At 23.2% G+C, this 25,723-nt stretch overlaps 1 protein-coding gene across 1 annotated transcript; it reads left to right on the forward strand.

The window, feature by feature from the left end:
• Positions 1-10,520: 10,520 nt before the first annotated feature.
• On the forward strand, positions 10,521-17,700 carry LOC105365200 (homeobox protein engrailed-1a). Its single transcript, XM_011503306.1, has 4 exons — positions 10,521-10,764; positions 12,297-12,455; positions 15,937-16,040; positions 17,383-17,700. Exons 1-4 carry the CDS (start codon positions 10,521-10,523, stop codon positions 17,698-17,700), a joined length of 825 nt encoding a protein of 274 aa, XP_011501608.1.
• The last annotated feature ends 8,023 nt before the right edge of the window (positions 17,701-25,723 follow it).

Below are 25,723 nucleotides of genomic sequence, written 5' to 3' on the forward strand. Positions count from 1 at the left end.
CTAAAAACAAAAATAAATCTATGAAAAATATATTAGTTTTAATTTATGTTTATATTTAAATTGTCTTATGATTATCTTTTGTAATATAATAAGAAATTTGAGTGCGCAAGCAATTTTTGGAAACATTTTAATTATGTCCTAGATTCCTGATTGTGAAAGTCTTAATATATTAAATAAAATATTTAACATAATCTGTTAAAAAGATTTTATTGTTTTGTAATTTTATAAATCATACAATTTTAGTTTACATAATTTTTATAGATACAATTTATTTATTTCGTTAAATAAAAAAAATTTTATTTTTATTACTTTATAAAAATATTATTTGACGTTTATTATAAGAGATAATCAGCTGAAGTAGTTAACATTTGTATTGAAAAATTTAGATTAAAAAAAATATAAAATATTAAAACTTCCAACAAATTGGAAATATATTATTATATTAAATTACTTAATAGCCAAGTATCTGTATTTGATAAATTGATTGCATATTAAATAATTAACGATCATAACTTTCAATTGAATTTTGTATATAATGATATTCAATAAATAAAAAAAGATAAAATAATTGATTATGTTACGATTAAAATTGAATTTCAATTAAAATTAAATTGAATTTCATACTGAGTACTATATAATAAAGTCTTAATTTACCTACTATACAGTACTTAATGATAAAATTTTATTATTAATAAATAAAGCATTTATTGAAAAATTAAAAAGTACAAGAATCAATCTACGTTCATAAAGTAGGATTGTTTAAAAAACTATAATTATAATAAAGTAATTAAAATATGAATATTAAAAAATTTAATACTGAATACAGTGAATAATTGCGGTAAATAAAATATTAAACTCGGTTATTTATAATTTTTTGAATATTTATAATAATGTATAATCTTTTTACCTGCGTAATTTGTTACATTAATGGAATTAAATAATTTTATGAATGTGATATTAAATAATATATTGTTGTAGCTTTAGTTTGCATATATTTTTGACGTAATAACTCCAATTTTATTTTAATACATTTTATTCTAGAAATTAAATAAATATATAAATAAATCAATCTTTCAATTTTTATTTACCATGAAAATATCCCGAATAACATAATATTATAGATAAAAGATTATTTTATTTATAATAATTTATTTATAATTTTGACATTTTTTAAATTTTATATTATTACGCGATAAATTGTCATTAAGAACTCATATCATTATTCTTGCACTTAGATCTTAATAAATGAAATAGATTGTCGTCTCTATAATATTACGCTTTAGGACAAAAACTTGTCATTTAATCAGATGTAAATATTTTTCGTACAAAATTTTTATTTAACTTTTTTCTGAAATATAATTTTAAGTATTTGTGGAATTATTTCATATTTTTTACAAAATGATCATTCAGCGAATTTAAATAATCATTCCAATAATATTTATCATAATTGAAACAAAAGATATAATATTAATTTGATTACTTATTAACGGATATTTTTTTATACCGAAACAATATATAATAAATAATAGTGTTGATATGAACAAATAATATTAATAAAATATATTGTGATAACAAAGTATTTATAAGTATAAATATAATATTATGAATTATGAAAAAAAATCACCTTGTAATTGTTGATTACTTCATTTTTAAGAATTGTTCCATTAACACAATATGTATCCTAATAATATCTATATTTTAATGAGTTAATACTTATTATTTATATCTTCACTTATTTTTTCTTTTTATAAATTCAAAAAATAGTACAGGATGTATTATTTAAAAAATATTCAAATATAGTAGTTGCACTGTCATCGTGGCGATCTCTAATGGAAGTAACTTCATTTTTTTATTGTATCTATAGTTCTCAACCATCTCAGATACTAAATGTACTTTTTTTGTCAGTTGACGTAAACATCCGTATGTTTTTTAAATCAATTTCTAATTGTAATATACGAGGAAGGAAATTACATTTTATCGATTACAATCAATTATAATTTTATCAATTACTTCTCATTAATGAAGTAAATATCTGGATTTTTTCCAACGTATTATAAATGATCGTTATCTTATATGTGTTGCTTTCATCAGCTTATACATAATTAAGTAAAATTTGTTTCCAAAGTGTATATTCTATATTTATTTTTTTCTTTAAATACGATGATATATATACATATATACAATATAAACATTGCACATAAATAGTAATAAAAAAAAATCTTTAAATTTTATTCAACTTTTAAACATTAAATATTAACATTTTATAGCACATTTTATTTAGATACAATATACAAAAACTATAATAAGTGCTTAAAGATTTATATTATTACATATAAAATAACCTATCATTCATATATTAAATAGGATTGGAATATATATAATCAAATAAAAGTATTTAGGAATGGACACATTTGAAGAAAATAGCAAAGTGCAAGCATGGGGAACACATCCACGTAGTACCAAGAATAAGTAGAGTAAACCGTAAAAATACCAGACAAGAGAATAAATGCCAATCTGTTCTATTAAATTATCAATCAATCAATATCTTTTAAAAAGGATACATAAATAGTTATAGTTAATAGATATAAATAGTAGACAGAAATAGTTGGTAATAATGGTTTTCCAGTATAAGTATTATAAATTTCCTTGAATTTAATATGAATGAAATTAATGGAAAAACCACCACTAAATGACTGACTATTGTATTATAATTATTGCACTAAATAAATTACACATATATATTAGCAAATATTTTTCAATTATATATATATATATATATATAGATTTTGGATCCTACTATTATCTACTATTATCCTACTATATCTAGGTATGTATGAAGCTGCAATAACATATATTTCTACTTGTAATTTTATACAAATTTATTCGTCGTTTCTATGAATGACACTTATTATCCTTTTAATATTAATAATATTACTATTACAAGTACGTTAATAATTGTAGAAACTATAAATGTAAGTTATTAATACTAAATATAAATTGTGGACTATAGTTAATTAAACATTAACAAATGAGGTCTCATATAACTCCTTTTATTGTGTTTAACTTATGTAAAAAAATGTTTGATTAATTAAATGAAAGTTTATTCATAAGGAAAAAGAGTAAAATTAAATAAATAGTTACAGTTGATTTCATAGTTATGTCTATTATCTACAATCCTTTAAGTAATATATTTTTATCTTATCCAATTATTTATAGCTACATTTATACATAAAAATATTTAGTTCAGGCTTTTCGTGAGATTAGAGCAATTAAATAAGTTTCTTTGAATTTATAAATTAAATTATGTTTTTATTATTATTTTATTATTATATTTTATTATTATATATTACTATTTTATTATTAAATAATTTATTAGTTTACATGAATAATTTTAAGAATCATAATTTCTGCAATCATTAAATTAACAGTAATTAATATTTTTCGTAACAATTTTTTTTAAGAATTTATTGTATAAACAGTTTGAATAGACCTAAATATATTAATGAGATTACAAAAAGACTAATAATGTAGGAATAATCGTAAATTTTATTTTTTTATTAAAAAAGTGAATGAGAACGTGAGTTTTATCAATGTAATGTTTATTTGTTAATGAGGCTCAGATTCAATAATCATCTTTCAAAATTCTAATATAATAATGAATTATATTAGAAACAGAAACTCATAAAAATTGAACAAGATGAATGATCACATTAAAAATTGAGAGGAGGTGCCATAATAGCACACTAAGTGAGAAAATGAATAAAAAAAGGATAAAATAGATGATCATTATTCCTTCTCTCCTGCTGCTACGATATTATATGTTTTATTCGCAGGTGTTTGATTAAGCATAATAATATCGTCATGCAAGACTAAGCATCAATTTTTCTTACAGGCTTACGATTTATTATTACTTTTATTAAGTGATGATACCTACCTAATATTATTCATGCTCCTATTAAATCAACAAATATCAATCGCGATATTCTTTGATTATTTATAATGTCAAATTTATATTTGACACACACACACACACATATATATATATATATATATATATATATATATATATATATTATAATAACTGAGTTTTACGTGTTTCATACATAAGTAGTTCATTATGCAACAGTATTTTAAGATTCTATATTAAATTTATTATTTTGAATTGAATTACTTATATCGACATACTTTATATTACGATTCATAATAAAAATAAATATTTTGTTTCATTTATAATTTAGTGTATCAATTAACTAAATTTCAGTGCATAATTAAATTATCGAATATTTATAAAACTAATAGATACAAAACTAATAAAAAAAGAAGGATAGTTGAAAAATATTGCTCTGAATCTAATATATTGTATATTATATACAACAAAGGAATAAACACAAAGTAAAAGTAAAAAGACCTGAATCATTGCTTCTTACCGAGCTTAATGCGCGTATTCCAGTTGATAACGAAACTACAATAAAGGAACAAAAGGAAAATAATACGTGCGTATATGTATACATGTACACAAATATTTTTTTTTAGAAAAAATATTCTTTATCTTAACTAATATTATACCTACTCTTTTTTATATTATACATACGTGCATATAAGTATAAATATATAAAATGTAAAAGCTGAAGAGAAATCAAACGCAATTTTATAAGACCGTTACTTGTGTGCATGGCTAAAGGTGCTTAGGGGCTATTTTGCAGTTCCATCGTTCGTATGTTATTCTACAAGATTGGTAGAAGATAAATCATGTGAGGAGCTTTCAGTTGCCGAAACGAGAAAATTCGTGTATCGTACACACGTGCACGGGAATCGATTTATTAAATAGCTCGGCGATTATGTTATTTTTATTAAAAGTGAAAAGTTCTTAATCGATACGAAAGTTTCCATTATACACGTTAATATTATTTAATATTTTAAAAAGAGCAAATAATATATGATATTGAAGCTTGAAAACATATAAATAACTATAAAATATTTATTTATTTTTAGAATTCAAATTTTATACTCTTTGAAAAATGATATTCGCATATTCTATATTAAAAGTGTAGAACCATCCAATATTGTAATTTAGATTGTTCATTTGCTAAATCAATTATATTAGTTGGAAGCTTTATTGAAAATGAAAACTATATAATACGATTGTTGACAACTTATAAAATGAAAAAGTATTAATTATGTTCTTATAATATATAATATATAATAGCTCACGAATTTATTGATTAAATTTGATAAGTAACTTATAAAGTTAGTCTTGAAATTATAGAATATTCATACACAATAACATAATCAAAATTTTTATAATAAATTATGTAACACGTATTTGTTTGTACATTTTGTAACGAAATATATAGATAAAATAATATAGAAGAAAGAAGAAAATGCAGTCGCTATTAATTAGCCTTAAATTTCAGCTGCTTATTATCACTTAGAAACTCATCAATACCCATCTCCATAAATGCATATTACAAATATTGTCTGAAATATAAAATTTTTTATTAATAAGATCATAAATTTAGAATCAATATACTTTAGTTTCACTTGTTTTATTATAATTATATATAATTTAATCAAGTATTGATTAATTAACTTAAATTTATGTTTTAAAATGAAAATAAGTTACATAATATTAAATATTTATATTCATAATATAAACCAGGATTAATATATTTATATTATGCAGGAATATGCAGTTTTTGCTGTTCGAATCTTATTACTTTATTTGTCATGAAAAATAATAAAAATATTTATGAATTAAAATTTGTTGCAATCATTTATTTGTTTATTTTTTTCATAATCTTTCTTTCAATTTCTATTATCTTTGTATTATAATTTTAAATATTTTTCTTTGGATCAAAATTATTTGGATTTTAAATAATTAGAATTATTTGCAAATTAAAATTTTTAATATATACGATTAAAATTCTTAAATTGACGTATAATTTATATTTAAATTAATTGTAGATAATTACAATATTTTAGCAAAACTATTATTTATATAATGAATAGACTTTACAAATTTGTATTTACATTGAAAATATAAATGAAGTTATTTTTAAAATATTATTAATTTTGTACGTGTATAGTAATATATAGATATTTATAAATATTTATTTTTATAGATCAATCATCTGAAAGAGTTAAAAATAGAAAATATTATCAATATATTATACTGTAGTTTTTTATGAAAATTTTATGTAATTATTGGATGTATTTTAATTATTAAAAATAGTTATTCTAATCTTAACATATGGGGAAACAGTTTATTGCGTATTAATATTGTAACACTGTATATTACTAGGCATCGTTTATATATAGAGTAAAAATTTTCTACAGGTAAGAAATAATCACCTACAATACTATGAATAATAATGTTTTTTTCTATAATTTAAGGTATATGATTATTTATAGTTAATTTAAATAAAGGAGTAACTTAGAAGGATATAGTAACATGCATTTGTACAAAGTGTAATTTCTAAAAATATAATATTTAATATTTCATTATAAATTGTTTAGCTAAAAATAAAATATTCATTATTAATATTTACAAATATATATATACATTTTTTTCTAAACTTCCATCTTTCAAATAATGTTTCGTACCGATTATATAATGCATGATTTGAAAAATTTTTCATTCATTATAAAGCTAATCTAAAATCTGATAGTTCCAAACATTTATTGTAAATATTTGAAATATTTTTTTGTTCTTTCAAAATAATTGTTAAACACAAATTTTATTTAATTACAATCTTAATTATTTAAACTTTTTATTTTCTTTTATAAATTTTAATTTATTATTTTTATATTCTTCTTTAATATCTGATAATATGATTTTCAAATGTTTACATTAATTTGGATTATTCGCTCATTCATCATCACATCCCGTTCTCCTCCTCTTGGCCCAACAATGGGCGTGGCTTAACTAGGTTGCCGAAGAAAATGTAGCCAATCGGTACTGAGTGCGAGAAAATGGCGATGTTAGATTATTAATCATCTAGTGGGCCGATCTTACGAATTCAGGCTCTATTAGACAATATCAAATAGCAGTTATATGAATATGAAAAATTAGCGTTTCATTTATTGGTATCTTACATAGGTATTTAAATGTTTTATGTTTTAGAAATTTAATTTTTTTTAAATATTTAATACTTTTTATTTATGTTATATTAAATTTTCATTTAATTTCAAATAATATATTATGTAAGATTTTTAGTAAATTTATCATATAATGTTATAACTGTAAATATTTTTTATAAAACTTTAAATTAAATAGATACTTTGTTCTTATTTTTATAAATTATTATTTTATATAGCTTGTATTTAATTATCTGCTACAAACTAAGTAATAATAAATATTGAATTAATCACATATGCAATATTTATTCATTCCTTTTTTCAGTTTGTTTTTTAATATTTATTTGCCATTTAGGTTCATGAATAATAAAATATATTATTTTCAATAATAAAAAGGAAATAAATAATACAAAGTCTGTTTAACATTTGTGTTTAAAATAATTGTTAATTTTTATGATTTATTTTACATGTACTCCAGTTTGATTTATAATTGGTTACAAATAGTTATTTAAATATCTTTCAGTTGCATGAATAGTTCCTTACTTATTAATTATTAATTCTCAAATTAAATAAAAAAAAAGCATATTTAAAAAATATTGACAAATTTAAAAGCAACGAACAAGCCTGCTTTTAAAATAATTTTATATATATTACTAATTAAAAAGATATAATCTAAAGAACCAGTATAAAATATTTTTTTATTTAAATATCTTTCTAATTTTTTGTAAAAGAGTGTAAAAATTAAAAGAGAGTTTTCATAAATATCTACATTTATTTGATATTGAGAAAGTGACTTGTGTAAAAGTAATGATAATTTATTATGTATGACAAATGCCAATGAAATATAGTTTGGATCAAGAGAGAGAGAATGACATATAATGAGATCGGTGATGGGGAGATGCAGACAGAGGGAAAATTTAAACAGGTAGATAATTGTGATATCGATTTTAATAAAATATTACTAGGAAATTTTTGTATAATAAATAGTTTGTTTAATACCTTCAAACTTAATAACTTTCTTTTTGTAATTAAAAGTTTATGGACGGAATAATTATATATAATAAATGATTTTAACAAGTTTTCAATAGAAATTAATAAAGAATAAAAATATTCATTTTTATAAAATATTAAATATTTGTTAGAGTATTATGATAAAATTTAAATGACAAAAGTATTAGAGCTTTATATATTAATACATTTTTTAATAAAATAAAGTTGTGATAATGGTTTTTTTTCGTTCAGAAATAAAAGTTTCTTCTTTTCATACAATTGAGAATAAAAAATCACAATGGTCGAGAAAAATGAAAATAACTTAAAAAGAAAACCATAGAAGACGGGAAACTGGAATGTTATCGTTTGGTGATTTATCATTGACAGACAAGAATAGTAGGGTAGATGGATATAAAGAGCTTCTTTGAAAATTGTTTCACAAGTCCTAAATGTCGATCCACACAATTCTTTCTCCGGAAGTCGTTTCTTTGAATTAACGAATCTAATAAAAATGATGTTTTGCACATAAGATGCAATAATATCGCTATGAATTGTGAATTTAAAAATGTAAAAGAAATTGATTATACAATATCGAAAATAGATTAATAAAGTAAAAATGTATTTTAAAAAATTTAGAGATTGATGACTATTGAAGAGAAAGCAAGCTAAGATTTTGAAATATTAAAAACTTTTTATATTGGATTAATAATTAAATATTGATGATTGAACTAACAGATTGACTAACAGATTTTTTAATCATAATAAGTATATATCGTGTATAATTCAAAAGCAAAATATATATGAATTATAGTATAAATTATTATTATTCCTTATTATAATCTTTGTACAATCAAATTAATGTTATACATAAGTATTCTTTAATTCTTTAAGATTACAATTAAAAGTGCACCTACGAAAAGTTGTTTAAGCTATTTCTACAATAATGAATCGTAAACATCGTATGAAATTTATTATTTGATTAATATTGTTCTATATAATATAATACTGTTTATATAATATAATTGATTTCAGATAGTTTTTGTTTTATGCTAATTCTAAAGTGAAATATTATGCAATAGTAATTAATACATCAAATATTATTGTTAAATCTGTAAAAATTTAGTAAAAAAAATAAAAATCATTCAATATCAAACTTGTATTCATATTGAATAAAAGAGTCATCGATATAAAAAGCAACTCTGTTTGGATAAACTCTAAAGCGCCAGAAAATTGATTTCAATTACATTTCAATAGGACAGGGGGTACAATATTCTTAAGTAATGCATGTAGAGGCGCTCAACGGCCCCGTAACCAATAAGAATTTTTAAATCCCACTTGCTATATTGAACGTCGACAAGAAGCCGCGCCCCCTAATGGTGGGAGAGCCACGGATGATAGCTGGACCCGTTTGAAGACGGTAGATACTACCATCGAGTTGGTACTTCGCCCGTGATGACAGCAAATTCGTAAATCACAAACGCGCTCAAGTATTTTGTTACCAGTGGAAATTCGGAGTGTCGTTGAAAACTCTACATGCACAACTAGACGTTATTATTTTCTTTAAAAGCTGCATTAAACAATGCACTTTATATTTACAAAACAAACGGCCGAAAGGAAAAAAGGGTTGTTTAAATAAGGTGAGTTATCGTTTTTATAATCGCAATATTATAGTAAAAATAACATAATAATAAAAGTTAAATAATTTCTAGTTATTTTTCATCATACAATTCATAAGTAAATGTACATTGTTTTTTATAACATTAGCTAATATTTACTAATTGCTGCTGTATATTATTGCATACAAAATAAAAATTGTACAAAATCTTATAATATTATAGTAAGATTTAATTAAATATTTTTCAAAATAATAATTTTAAAAAATTTATGAATTATCAGAATTATTTGTCAATTCTAATCCATTTTAATATTACTTATTATAAATTTAAACATTTTTTATGGAAACAAAAATTCTATTTATTATATGTCCAAATTTACTTAATGCATAAAAGATTAATTGTTAATATTATTAGTATCTTTTGAATAAACGTTTTAGGATGAAATATTTTGAAAATATAATGCCTTGTTACGCGAGAAATATAATCTATTTAGACACCAATAGTTAATGAATTTTTACCATTTATTATATTATTTCTTAAAAATATTTACATATTTCATTATAGTGTATCAGTTTATCAAATATCGATATTTTCAGAACAGAACCAATGCATATATAAAAAGACATTCGCTCCTCTTGATTTCAAATTAAAACCATTGGAATAGTTTTTTTATTTTATCTATGTTGTTAACGGCTAAAACGATAATTTATAAATTATGGTTTATTTGTTAACAATTATTGTCTGGGAACGTAGAGCAGAAGCTATCGAGAACCGCTTCATTTCATATCAAATACAGTAATGACGAGCTAAAGGAACCAAAGAAACAGCGTCACCGCTATGACTTCAGAGGAGGTAGATTCCTCGTGGCCGTCTAGCCCAGCGAGCTCACGACCCGACGGTGGTGATGACAATTTCTCCTCGGAATCGAGTTCGGAAACTCCATGTCTAGGCACGGCCGTGGTCTCGGGTAAGGGCGTTACCTTTTCTATCGACAATATTCTTGGGCGCACGAGTGAGCGTCAAAGTGAAGCCCTAAGAGACTGCGGTAAACGATCTGTCGAAACCGACGGCAACGTTATCGGTGAGTTTTAGTTGTCGTAGCTCATCATTCTCACTTTTTACTTAAAATATTCTTAGGTATCATTCAATATTATTCAATAATAAATTCAATATAAAAACAGCATTTGTGCAATACTAAGTGAAATGAGCAATTTTTCATTCATTGTCATCGGTAACTTTATTGATAAATTTGATTGATTAATTGATTGATTAATAATAATAATTATTATTATTATTATAATTAATAATAACACTGATAATAATGATAAACTATAAATCATTGATAAATATATAGAATTATCATATTGGCAACTTAAGTATTCGATACAAAATATCTCATTTTTAATAGATCTAAATTTTTATTTTAATTTATGTATTTATTTCTATTTTTACATTACATTTTTAACTAAAACATATTTTATTTGTTGAATTGCATTCGACGAATTATTCATTGTCGAGAATTCAAAAGAATAGAAGCGACAAAGTAAAATTTTGCTCAATGAATTCAAACATTAGTGAATAATTTTATTGTTAAGTAAAAATTACTTTATTTATCATAAGATAAGCAAATAATATATAATAATGAATACTATGGATTACGCAGGTATCAAGGATCATGTATTTATAATTGTAATCTTAAATTTTCATATATATGTCTAAAGAAATTTAAAAAATGGTTAACAAATTTACCGTACTTTAGACTGGCTGATATTTACTTATGGATTAACTTTGTTTGCTAAATACTTAACGCTTCCACATTTATTCATTTAGAAAAGTTTCAAGGAAATGGTTATTAGTTTAAAAAATTATATTACTTAAATATAAAAATATATTTACTAAATATCTTGAATTATTTAAAATATCAAAATGACAAATTTTTATTTATTCTAATTTCATTCTAGACTTATAAAAGTCTACATACAGAACCAACTTTTCAAGTGTCGTTAAATTATCATTTTTTTTACAATAAATAAATATATTTTTGTTAAATTATGTTCATTTTTTATATTAGTTTCTCTTAAAAATTTTTAATAATAAAGATACTGATAGAATATTTCTTAAGTATAAGGCAAGGAAACGATATAGTAGAAAGGTTCTATATTTTAAATGTAATTAGGTCCTATATTCTAAATATCTATTATGCCATCAAATGTATGAATATGTTATAATATTTTTAATTATTAACGCAGCTGACACTGAAATATAGTATATTTTTGTATTTATGATAACCATTTAGTTTTTTTTTTACTATTATAATACGTTATACAGATTCTAAATTTTGAAAAAAAAAAAATTATGAAAAAAAAAGAAAATTTCCATTGCTTTATTTTTATTACGTATCAAGGCGATTACACATTATAGAACATTTTTTACTTCTTAAAGATTTCAAGTTAAATCGAAATTTATAGAAAACAAAAATTATATTAATAATATTGCAATACTATAATATCGTAAAATAATTAATATAAGAACGATGATTTTATATTATTCGATTAAAATAATTGGTAAAGATAATATTTACTTAATAATTGTTTGTGTTTGTTTTTCTCTTAGATAGAAATAGCGGATTGTATCCCATGACGAATTTACAATTTTCCGAAGCTAATTTGGTAGATCCCTCAAATTACTCAGCAACTTCCTTTGCTTCTGCATCATTCTTATACAACAGTTGGTTCATTCAGTCAAAACCTAATCAAATATTCGGATTGCAAGGTAAAGAATAATTTTAATTTTATCAATCATAAAATTTAATAGTACTGTTTGTTTCATCCAAATTATTTAAAAATAGATCGCTAATTTACCGAACCACATAATTAATTTTCTTATTTAATTTAGTTGTCTGCAAAAAAAAAAAAAAATAAATATATTTCGTAATATAGATAACGTAAATAATTTAAAAGAATATAAAAGTATATTGAAAAGGTGAAATGTGACCGTAAATTTAAGAACAGTAAAATTGACTATGAACAAGGAAACTTGGGGCTAATGGGTCTTTCTCGTGCTACGTAACATTTACGGGTTTATGTAGTCCCGACTCTATTGTCCGTTAAAATGATCTATACTGAAGCAAAAATCCATTAGTACACTTAATATGGAACTTAATATTTTCTCACTATTCTTTTCCCCACTCTCATCTATCAAACTCGAATTTTCAATCAACGTGTAATAAACATCTGCTTCTTCAGCATTTCGAATCAAATTAGAATGAAATCTTGAATTACGTATAGTACAAGGCAATTATATTAGAGAGGAATAAAGATACATTTTTAACAGAGATACTGTCAATATAATTTATATATGTCTATATATAAATAAGGATAAATTTAAAATAACTATTTTATATATTTAATGTTAAAAAAAAAAGTTTCTTTTCTATATTTAAGTGGTATTAAAGTACGTTGAGTATATTTGACTAAATGGAAATGGAAAGTATTAATAACAACAAAATTATTCAATTCTAATATAGTAAAATTGAATTTGTAGTATAAAATTATAAAATTCTATTTGATTAGGGAACGACTGCTCTTGATCTTTATCTTTATTATATAAATTATTTTTATATATCATTCATAAAAATTTACACATATTATAAGTGTTACATTAGAAAAGAATAAAAAATTCAGATAGTAAAATTTTTATTAAATCATATTGTATATAAACTGTATTGAATTTGATGAATAAAAAGAGTAAAAATTTTGTATTTTGAATGATGTATAAAAATCATATTTTCCTCTTACTATGTAGTGACAAATGTATATTACAAATTCATTTATCAACGTGTCAACTATAACGCACAGGAAACATGTTAAATGTTTAAGTACATTTGGAATCATATTGACACTTTTTTGTTTCTTCTAGTCAATTAGTAGACATATATGGAATCTCTAATGATTCATATTACAAGAGCCTGAAAATTGCTTAAATTAAAAAATTTTGCATTACATTTTATTTACACTTAAACATTTTTAACTTTGTAAAATACATTTTTCTATTGATATTATGTAGTAACGATGATAGAATAATTTTGAAACCGTTGATACTAATAAAACATAATGTTCAATAGTTAATTATAAAAAAAAAAGATTTAATAATGCAAAGTTAAATATTTTGCAATAAATAAAATGAACTTAATTTGTGAAGTCTATCATTTATAAAGGATTTAAAAAGTTTTTCGTATACTCTTTAGTGATAAAAAAATGCTACCGATACATATTTAAAAAAATTTATAAAAATTTATTATTTTACTCATATTATAATTCTAATATTGTGTTTACAAATTATGTTACTTTTCAGCTAGTAAATAAAACGTGCATATATTTTATTGAAAATAAATATGAATTTTCCCCTTTAGTTAAGTAACTTTTTTTTTCAAGCGTTCAAATATTGAATCACAATTAGATTGTTCTCCACTTTCTCTGAAATTACCATACACACCTCAAACGAAAGCGTTTCAAAAAAAATAAACAGTATCTATGATCATCATTAGGTGCTAATACTTTTAGCAATCCGTAAAAGATACTAATGACCCAACAAACCGCCGTGTTAGCACCTCCGTAGGGATGCGTTTGGCGACGTTTTTCTGTCCTGTCCGTCCTTTAACTGTTTAGAAGAATATACGTATATTTGTATGTTTTTTATGTATTTCTATAGACGTATGCAATGTTATTTGTACTTGGTTTTTTTTTTGTTTTTTATTTTGTTTGTACACGTTTGTTCGTTCATTTGTAATTTTATATTGCCGATGTCAACATTCGATGCAATATTAATAAGTAAAAAAATATTAAATTACAGAAAAACAATTATTAAATATAAATCTGGCAAACGTAAAATTGTACATATTATCTTCATCAGCAAGTAACTTAGTGTTACACTCTGCATGTAGATTTAACACCGAAGTGTCGTCTCGTAGGTGTTAAATAGACCGTCAGAACCGTTTAGTCAGGTTTGTTATTCTTGCAGGTTGTTTTTGCTAGATGTCGCTGGATGAACAAAACGATCTGTTTGTTTTACTACATATCTTTTTCTCCATAAACGAGTAATACGCACATATACCGGTGTATACGATCAACGGTTAGAAGTTTCATTATTTTCAATCTCGACTCTCCCATTAGCATGACTGTAAATCTTGAGGTTTAAGATGTCAACGACAAATTTGACACTTAGCAATAAGTTTTCTTAGCCATATTTTTCATTTTTTTAGTATGTGTAAATACATTTTTTCAAAGTGTTTGTTTAGTCAAATACGCTAGCTCAATTTGTCAATATGAATGTTATCTTTATAATAATTATAGCAAATAGTATTTAATGCAATTAACTCGTAATAAGAATATTAAATGCTTATAATTAATAATGATAAATTTTAAGTTATATATGCATAAATTTGTATTACCATTTAAAAACTGCTCTGCCGAGAAAATCTGAATACTGTTCAAAGTAAGATAATTTAAGTACAATATATAACAAGTACATTATTTTATGGTTTCAACTTAAAAGTATTTGAATAATGAAGTCTCTCTTATTTAGAATATTCGATACTATCCATTTTATTTCGAAAATTTAACCAATATTAACTGCAGTATTATTTTTAAAAATACAATACAAACTTCTTAAAACCCCAGTTACTTGCTCATGCTATTTATTTTACGTATAGAAAAATCTAAAAAAAAATGTAATTTTAAGTATTATAATTAAAACTATTTTATATAATTGCACGCTTAAAATAATTTATTAAATTATTATTTTTAAAAAGAATATAATAATGTAATTTAATTGTATTTTGTATAATAGTATTAGAAATATATATATAATAATATATAATATAATAATGTTCCATATATATATATATATATATATATATATATATTTATATTTATTTAACATAATTTAAAAGCATTAGTAATTTTCTTTTAATTTGTTTGATATTTTAATACATAATTATATAATCTTTTTAAAAAAATTATATTCTATTATAATTATATTATATTATAATTATATCTAATTAAATTACAAATAGAATTATATAATTTCAGTGGCATTTGTATTTATTTTGAGTTTAATTAATTGGTAATGTATGAAAGTAATAAAGCTGCCCAACGTTTCTAACGTTTATATATGTCTTACTTAAATTATTTTATTCATGAATAGTATTATTATATATTTAAATCTCGAAATTAATTAATATGAGATTTTTCAGCTCCTAAACCAGGTGGTAGACGATCACGTAAACCTGGAATTGATAGAAAACCAAGACAAGCTTATAGTGCAAAGCAGCTCGAGAGGCTTGAGGCTGAATTTAAAGTATGTTTGTGAAACTAATTTTTGAGTACTTAATTTTAATAATATTAATTATTGATTGGTAAAAAAATATCTGTTTCATTTATTGATAAGTTGTAGATTCTTTTATTGTTTTATATAAGAAAACAATCAATTTTTTCAAATGTATATAATTGTGAATAAGCTGCTGCATATATTAAAATCGTATTGAATATCCCAATCTACATATTTATTATAATGAAATATACTATTATGACATCTAAAGTCCACTGAAAAAACACAGTAAAAATTTACTGTATTATATTATTGTAACGAATTATTCTTATTAAAACTTCAGTATAATGTTATCTCATTCTAACAGATTATGGACTGAGACTTTAATACATAAAATAAAATAGAAATATAATGTTAAAGAGCGTAGGTAGAAAAAATACAAAAGAACAATGCATAAAAATAGTGATAATGAAAAATGTTTAAGAATTACAAAAACGATTTAAAGTAAAACTGCAAATATTTATAAATAGCAATGCAATATTTTGATGGATATAATTACTAGATTTCTAATTGAAGTGATAAATGCTACTAACTCATTTATCAAGTAAGTTAGAATATATTATCGCTCCTGACTGTAAAGACTAAATCGTTTTACGGATAATCAGTTTATAAAGAGTAAATATAATTTACTACAATTACTTAGTCTTAAATAACTATTACAATTTAATTAAAAAATAAGACTAATACGGAATATTTGGGGTCTTATTGTTTCACAACTAATATTTAAAAAAAATCTTCGTAGTAATAAAAAGAAATATTTACAAGAATTATTTTTACATATGTATTACAGATACTAGGACACAAAATATTTGAATACGCTTTAAATTCTAACTACAAAAAGGCCGACGTTCAGTATCATTTTCAAGAACTACAACTGAAAAGTATTTCCTGCGAATTCTTTTACTTTGTATTTTATTTGTCATTTTTATTTTATAGATACTTAAATTTGTATTTATTATATGTATCTACATAAATTTAGAAATTTTTACTGCAGATACAGTTTTATAAATGCATAATTATATATGCATATACATACACATAAGGTATCTTCCTCTTTTTTTAATTTCCCCGTTCCATATACATATGCATGTGCTTATATGCGCATGTGAAAAGGAATTTTAATAAATTTCAAAAGAGTTGTTTGGAAGAATGATAGCGTTATAATTACGTTATAAAAAATAAGTCGTAATTTCACTTTCCTGTATAAAACAAATATCTTTGTTTAATCAATTATAGATTTTAATAATTAGTGAGTTTCAAAGTTTCTTCTATTAAATAAAACTATTCTGTAAGTAAAAGGAATTCGTTTCAGGTGGACAAATACCTGAGTGTGAGCAAGCGGATGGAGCTCTCAAAATGCTTGAGTCTGACGGAAGTGCAAATAAAGACTTGGTTTCAAAATCGACGGACCAAGTGGAAGAAACAGCTGACCTCGAGATTGAAGATGGCCCATCGCCAGGGTTTCTTTCCACCAGCGTATTTTCCGCCGACGCAGTATCCTTTGCTACCCTACTATTCAGCGGCGCCACTTATTTTCGATGATCCGTCGATGAGTACCGACACTGTTACACAACAATTACAACAGCAAGTTCAACGGCAGCAACAAGCACAAGGCATGGACAACTTGTAATTCAATTGTCAAATCGTGAAAAATGATTTAAAAGAATTATCTATGATTATTGAAAAGTTATTTATTGGCTTATATTATTGAAGAAAATATTTCGATTTAACCAGTTTCAAAATAGGTTTATTTAATAAATGCTTGAAAAATTAATCATAATATAAATTTGCTATATCGTATAGCTCTGTTTTCTTTTATCTTTATTGTATACATAAAAATAAGCTATTATATACATACAAATAATGTATATTCAAAAACCAAAAAACATTATTTCAAACATTTTAAAACTTACCTCAATTGAAATATGTAACGAACGGGGGTAAACAAATAATAATTTAATGATTTAATTTAAATATAAAAAAAATGTATAAAAAGACATGTGAATGTAAAACAAGCATTTGAAACAATAAATATGTCAATTTTATTATTTTGTTATATTAATTTGTTAATTATAACAGTAGTGTTAATTTTGAATTGTAAATTTAAAACTTTCATTAGACTTACTTTAAAAATTTATAATGATTCATTCAAGTATTGCTTTTCATCAAAAATTAAAAAAAATTAAAGACATTCTAAGAACTACTTACAAATACGACAACTCTACATTAAATATTATAATATTATTCTTTTTACTCAAAATACCTGTCATATTAATGTCTAAAATCTATTTTTAAAGCATTTAACGTATAGCTAAAAAACATAAGTACTTTGAATAATTAATTTTATTAAAATTTTAATAGAATAAAATGTTGAAAAATTGAAAATAAATAAATAAAATTCATATTAGTAAGCAATATTAAAATTAATCTCAGAAATAATAGATTTTTACATTATAATTAAATTTATCCATGTAATAATAAATTATAACAATTTTCTAAGAAGATATTTTTGTTTAAATTCTATACTTACAGTCTATGAAATGTAATGTTACATTTATTTAAATCAACTATGGACTATCTATAGTACTATGGTTATTATACTAATTCAATCCCGCAATATACTGGCAGTAAAATGTCAAAAATTAAACAAAGAAATTCTTTTCTATTATATTCTTTTATTTCATTAAATGATTATCAGAATATATTTAACTCGCAATTAGAAGTTCAAAGAAAATATATTTATAAAAATATTTTTTAAATTTGATTATGAAAAAACATTATATAGATAAGTTTAGAATAACAGATGAATGTCAATGTTGAAAAAAAAAGTTAATTCAATCATTTTTCTAAATACTAACAATGAAATTTATTATTATTTATTTATTATATATATTATAATCAATGTATTAGTTATTGATTATTAAGCAATTAAAACACAAATAATAATACGTAAGTAATCACACATGAATTATTTTCTGTTTACATTTGAATATTAGTATTTCTTATATTTCTGTAATGCATTACAATAACATAAGGTTTCTATTTACCAGAGTAGAAGTTCATTAGTACATTAATTTGCTAAAAACATTTTTTTTTTATTTTGTATAAATGTTTGTGTAGTGTATAAATTAATACATATTAATAATAATAGGAAATATAATAAAATTGTAAACCTATGAAATGAAATATTATGTTTTAAGATCCATATCAGTGGCTCTATTAATTAATACGAACGATAAAAAGATTATTTCGCTGTGTATTAGAGAAACTAATTTCGATAAGATAGATTGATTTAAATAATAAAAGTTTGACAGATGTATTTTATATTTACATAATTACAATGTTAGTGACAATCAATGACATTGACTGAAATTTCCTCAAAAAAGAAAAAAACCAACAACGAGAAAATTAATAATTATTCTTTATTACAGCAGATTATATACTATATTATATACATTAGATTCCACTGTATGATCTATTTCTCATATTCCTTTTTTCTTCTATTATTATATCCGACATTTTTATGTTATTTTTATTTTACCCATTTTCACTATCACTCAATTGTTAATGATTAAAAGTTAAAAAACAAGAAGTTTAGAATATAATAACTGTAAATTTATGCAAAATAAAAATGTCATTGGAATATCCAATCAAATAATAGGCATATACGTATAGCAATAAAACTATTGTGATTCTACAAACAGGCAAAACAGATATATATGTATATGTGTAGTAGCTATACGCGTGTGTAGAATCTATAAATAACCCATAAATCAATACACTTTTTTTCTTGCAAACTGTTGTAAATTTTTCTTTCATTATCAAAATGCCCAATACAAATTGTTCGCTATTGTGAAGAATTTTATTATTATTTTAATTTACAAGTAATGGTAGTTACAATTTTCTCAATGCTTTTGCTATTTAAATTAGACTTGTGCTGTTTTGTACGACGTATTTCTGTACCAAAAAAATATTATGATAATGCCACTATCATGTATTTTGTCAATTCATAAAATTTTACTAATGGTATATCAAGATAATTATTATATTATTCATATTAATTCAATTTATGACCGAAGCATTAGTTTACTTGAAGACTCAATTACTTGTTATTACTTACTATTTTGCGATTGACGTTGTATTGATCTTATTTTTTTATTAATATTATATTGGTTAATTTTATTAAGTAATATTTGTTTTACATGTATTATATATTTTTGTCGTAAATAGTCGCCTATCATATCTTCAGTTATTTACTTTACTTTTCTATTTGTGACTTTTAATTTTTTGAATTCTTTTATTTACTTCTTTTCTTATTCTTCTATTTGTCTCTTATTTCTTCTAAAACAAAAATTTTACATTTAACATTATTAGTGAATAAATTATATTCTATATATATTATTTTATATAATTCAATTAGTGTATATTATTAATACTAATTCTAATACGTTAAACATTTCAATGAATCTTTTCAATAGGAAATAATTTATAATAAAAAATCCAAACTTATTGTACTCCTGATCGTGAAATTATTTTTTAGCAAATTAATGATTTTATTTCCATTCAATTTTTCTTCATTAAAAATATCCCGAATAAAAATACCTTGAATGTTTCAAATTGTTAAACTAAATTTAATCTACTTTTATTAATAAAATAAAAATGATAAATTGATATAAAGGATGAATATGTATAACTAAATATTATTTTATCAATTCTGTGGTAATTAATTGTCACACAATTTGTTATATCTTAAGCTTTTCTAGAAAATTTAATTCAAATCCTTGAAATGTGTATGTCTAACTGTGAAATATTATGATATTAGAAATGATCTGCATTTTTTAGTTAATTAAAATAATTAATAGTTGCCATCAATCAATTAATACCATTAAAAATGAAAATATTACTCAGTTAATTAAAGTAGTATCTAGTATATAATAAATGATATAATTATTTTCATTAAATGAATTGCTTATGTAGATGATATTCAGAAAATTGTAATTAACAATGACAATACTTTATTCTTTCTGTTCCTCGAGAAAAAGAGCAGTCGATAAAAATTATTAGTAATATTAGTCCGGCTAAATGATATAAAATAAATTATATTCTGGACCTAAAATATTTGAATTTGTGAAATAAAAAATTGTTGAAACTAATATTAATTATTTCACTAGAATTTATTTTATCCGAAATATAAAATTATCTTGAATATTAAAAAAAAAACAAAATTAATTAATATAAGAAAACATTGAACAGTTGATAAATATAAAAGATAAACTGCGTAAATTTTTAAGCTTCTCGTTTAAGTTGTATTATCTGTGAAGTAGCTAAAATTATAAAATACTAAAATTTTATACTTGTAATATTTTGGTAAGTAACTTTGAGCCAAGTAAAATGTATTTAAAAATTCTTAAATAGTTTAAGTCAATAATATTAAATGTATTATTATGTAATTAATTACCATCTAATGTGCTTGTGAATGTATTATATTTCCTTTAATCGGAATATTATTTAATATGTTTATGTAAATTTAATTGAATTTTAAAAAAATTTCAATTATAATATAAATCGTTTATTATAATTTTTTTTGATTTGCAGATTTCCAAACATACTAAATATCTTACAATTATAAAAAGTGAATTAGATTTCTATAGTCGAGAATGTAATCTTTCAATTCCTGGATTTATAATATTTTAAAAGATGTGTATATAATAATGGATAGCTAATAATTTAATTTTTACTGATTAATAAGCGAAAATGCATTTATTACATGATAAAAAAAAATTAAAACAACTGACTATTATTGTAATATATTTATTTGTAAATTTGGACTATGAAAAATGTAATGCTATAAATGTGCAACAATCTGCTTATATTAGTAATATGATAAAATGTGTTTTAAATGAAGTAAAACCCTATCAAGTGTCAATAATAATACGAAATTATGAATATGAATGTTTAAGTAAAAATTATCATATAGATGTTAATTTTATAGTTAAACAAATATCAATTAGAAGACCAGTTCTAATAATTAAATCATCGATATTTAAAGATTTTCGTTTATATACAAATCCTGAACGTCCACTGCTACAAAATCCAAGATATACCACATTATTTCTTTCATTACTTCATGTCAATTTCGAATATAAAGATTCAGTCGAATCAATGAAGATTGATTTTAAACAAAATATAAAATTTATTATGAACCTATCACATAATATAAGACCTATTTGTTTATTTATTTTAAATATTCGCAAGCAGATTTCAACAAAATCAATTAACGCGATATTAAAATATGCATGGACAAAAAAATTTCTTGAAATTACAATTATTCAATTAGTGACAGATGACAGCATTTGCAAAAGTAATATTCTAGTGAGTACTTATAATCCATTTACAAATGTTTATTCGGTTACTTGCTTTTGCTCCGGGATCACCATATTTTTAAACAAATTGAAGCAAATGAATGGCTATCCATTTAATGTAGCTTTAATAGTTCAACCACCTGCAGTTAATTTTGATAGAGATTTAGCCGGTAATCCGATAAATATAAATGGCTCAGATTATGGCTCCTTATTAATTACATCAGAATATCTAAACTTCTCAATGAATTTAATAACTCCTAACATCACAAATTATTTCGAGCCGTTTGGAAATGCTTGCGTTAATTTAATAGATTTAATTATAGAGGGACAGATCAACTATGGAGCCAATCAAGTATTTATGTATTTTAATATACAGAATAGAAGTGAAAAGTTATACAATGAGCATAGTGATGTAATATGGTTAGACGAAGTAATTGCTCTAGTCCCAATATTTCAATCTTCCTTATGGGTACAATTCAATATCTCACTTATAATAGCAAGTATCATCGCTCACGTTGGTTTGATGTACCTAATTATTAAGATTTGCAAATTTAATGGGCAATATTGGTCATCGTATTACATTTTTCAAATTCTCCTAGGTAATCCTATACCAAAGCTACCACGACGATCTATAGAGCGATTATTTTTTGTACTTCTATTTCTTATGTCTTATAAATATTCCACTAATTGGTACGCAAAATTAGCTGACAAGAATCTAAATGAAGTCAACATGGGTCCCTATGAATCTATCAATGACTTAATAAATGCTGATATTACTTTAGAAACACACAATAATTATGCAAAAATAATATTTTATGAGGAAAATGAATTAACAGGACGCTTAAAAAAAAAGGTCAAACTGGTCACGGACTTATTGAACTGTCCAAGCAGAGTATTGGAAAATCCTAAAATAGGTTGTTTGATAGATAAATCGGTAGCGGCAGCCAGTATAGTGCGCAGCACTCATAATGAAGCGCCTAGAATGAAGATTCTCAATAATTATGTTTTTTGGACCGGTCCAAAAGGATATATTTTATCTGAAGCTTCACCATATGTTATCGAATTTGACAAAATATTTCAACGTATAACTGATACTGGTCTATGGATGAAGTGGAGAATCGATAATAATAAAAAAAACAATAAAAAATACACCTTACTTACTAATGAAAATAGTACTATGGTATTTGATCAATTCTTGAAACAAAAATTAGTAACAGTGTTAATTCTAGGATTTATTATTTCCTGTGTTACCTTACTTTGTGAATTAATAGTCAACCATGTACAAATATATATCCAAAATACTAAAAGGAATCGTGTTTCATTGGAATAATTATGCTCCGTTAATTTCTTATATAATAGGCGAAAATTCAAGTTGTTTTAATAATATAAATTCAATACCTGTCTTTTTTTTTTAATGTTTCTCAAATCAAGGCTATTTCGTCAAGAAATTTCCAAAAAGCAACTAATATCTATAATTATATAAAACATTCATTGAATAGAGAGTATATTAAATATGTCATGAAATCTGTAATCTAAATAAACAAAATGAATCTATATAAATATCTATATAAATAAACTATATTTATAGCGTATTATTAGAAAATATTTTAATACTAAGATAACAGGCAATGAAGATCGTAATAAAAACAAGTTATTATGTCATCATCAAAAAATATACCAAAAAATAGTTTTATAATGATTAAATAATAATTTAATTTTTTTTAACAATTGTATTTAACGAATGAAAAGTTATTCGGAGTAGTAAATTCCATGATTTACTTCGCTTCACCTAATCATATTTTAAAATATAAATATACTATAAATCAAATAAAAATATAAATAAAAAATAAAATATACTGTATTTAATATTATTTGATATGCAAAGAATCTTGTTCATTATTATTCAACTAACTAGTATTAAAACATATTGCACAATTTACTGATAATAAATAAAACTTACGTTATAAATTAATTTATTGATATTATAACTAATATTATATTCCGATTTAATCTTTATTATTTTTCAATATATGTAAAATAGTAAAAGTGTAACGTTTTCTAGTTCTTATACCTTGGCCAATATGAATGTTCTTAATTGTGCGAACATTGGGTATGCATTATTGTTCCCTAATGATTGTTCTCATGCTGTTCTTGTTTGGTCGTCTATGTGCACTAATGCAATGTGTACCATTAAAGCGTCCCATGCATCTGGGATATCATATTGTTTTATTGCTTCTAATAAATTAGTCAATCTGCTCATTAATTTTTCTAATTATGTAGCAGATTTCGTGGTCCTCGATTGGATTCCCCCAGTCTGGGAGAATTATATTTCTCTAACAGTTTGTTCCATGCGGTATGCAGACATGTGTTTTGCAGGGATATGCCTGATATTATCCTTGCTGCGGATCCTTCTAGACAGTTGCACAGGTAGTGTAATTTTTTGCACATCACTTAATTTTTTACTTTTGAGAAATAATGATTGAAATAAATCCGTAAACATAGGCCATTCCAAATAATCTCCGGTAAATTTTGGAATAGGAATGTCGGGAAGGCACGTGATTGCTTGTGAGTCTTCATGAACTGTCTTTTCCTCTTTATTGTTAGTTTGCCCTTGTTGTGTCGAATCGCCCAGTTGTTGGCATAATTTCATGATCACCGTTGTTGCCTTTGCATGACAAATTGCTTCCTTTAATAAGGCATTTTCTGTAACGTATTCATGAGTGATGCCTGATTGTGGCCAGGTAGCTTCTACGCAGTCATGTTCTATCATGAATTTGCTGTGTAAATCATCAATGGTATTTTTTATTACTCGTACTGTACAGAGGTCACTGTCTGTGTACTCTGCGTTGAGATTGTCAATTAGTGTATTAATAGTGGTAATCCGTGTCCACTGTGATTTGGCCTTTAATATTTTCTCGTTTGTTAGCTTATCCTTAGTTGAATTACGTGTAGTGGGTTCGTGAACGATGGAATTATTTGCACTCACTGATTCGTTTATTTCTTTTTTGTTTTGAGTTGACATTTTGTTATAATGAGTACAATAATGGTGTATTTACAGTAATGAAAAAAATTTCTTTATTTAATGATTGTCTGCGTGCAATAATATATTATGACTATTTTTCTTTCGATATAATAGTCCTGGACAAATACACTGAATTCCACTTATCCGGATCGAAGGACCAAATTATCTGAGATCAGACTGAAGACCTTCTTTAGATGTTGGGTGGAGATATTGCTGGCAAGTGGAAGGGACAGTATTTATTTTTCTTTCCCTTTATTAAATATAATAAT

Source organism: Ceratosolen solmsi, unplaced genomic scaffold (genome assembly GCF_000503995.2).
Source record: "Ceratosolen solmsi marchali unplaced genomic scaffold, CerSol_1.0 scaffold10, whole genome shotgun sequence".
In the NCBI taxonomy this organism is placed as follows: Eukaryota; Metazoa; Arthropoda; class Insecta; order Hymenoptera; family Agaonidae; genus Ceratosolen; species Ceratosolen solmsi.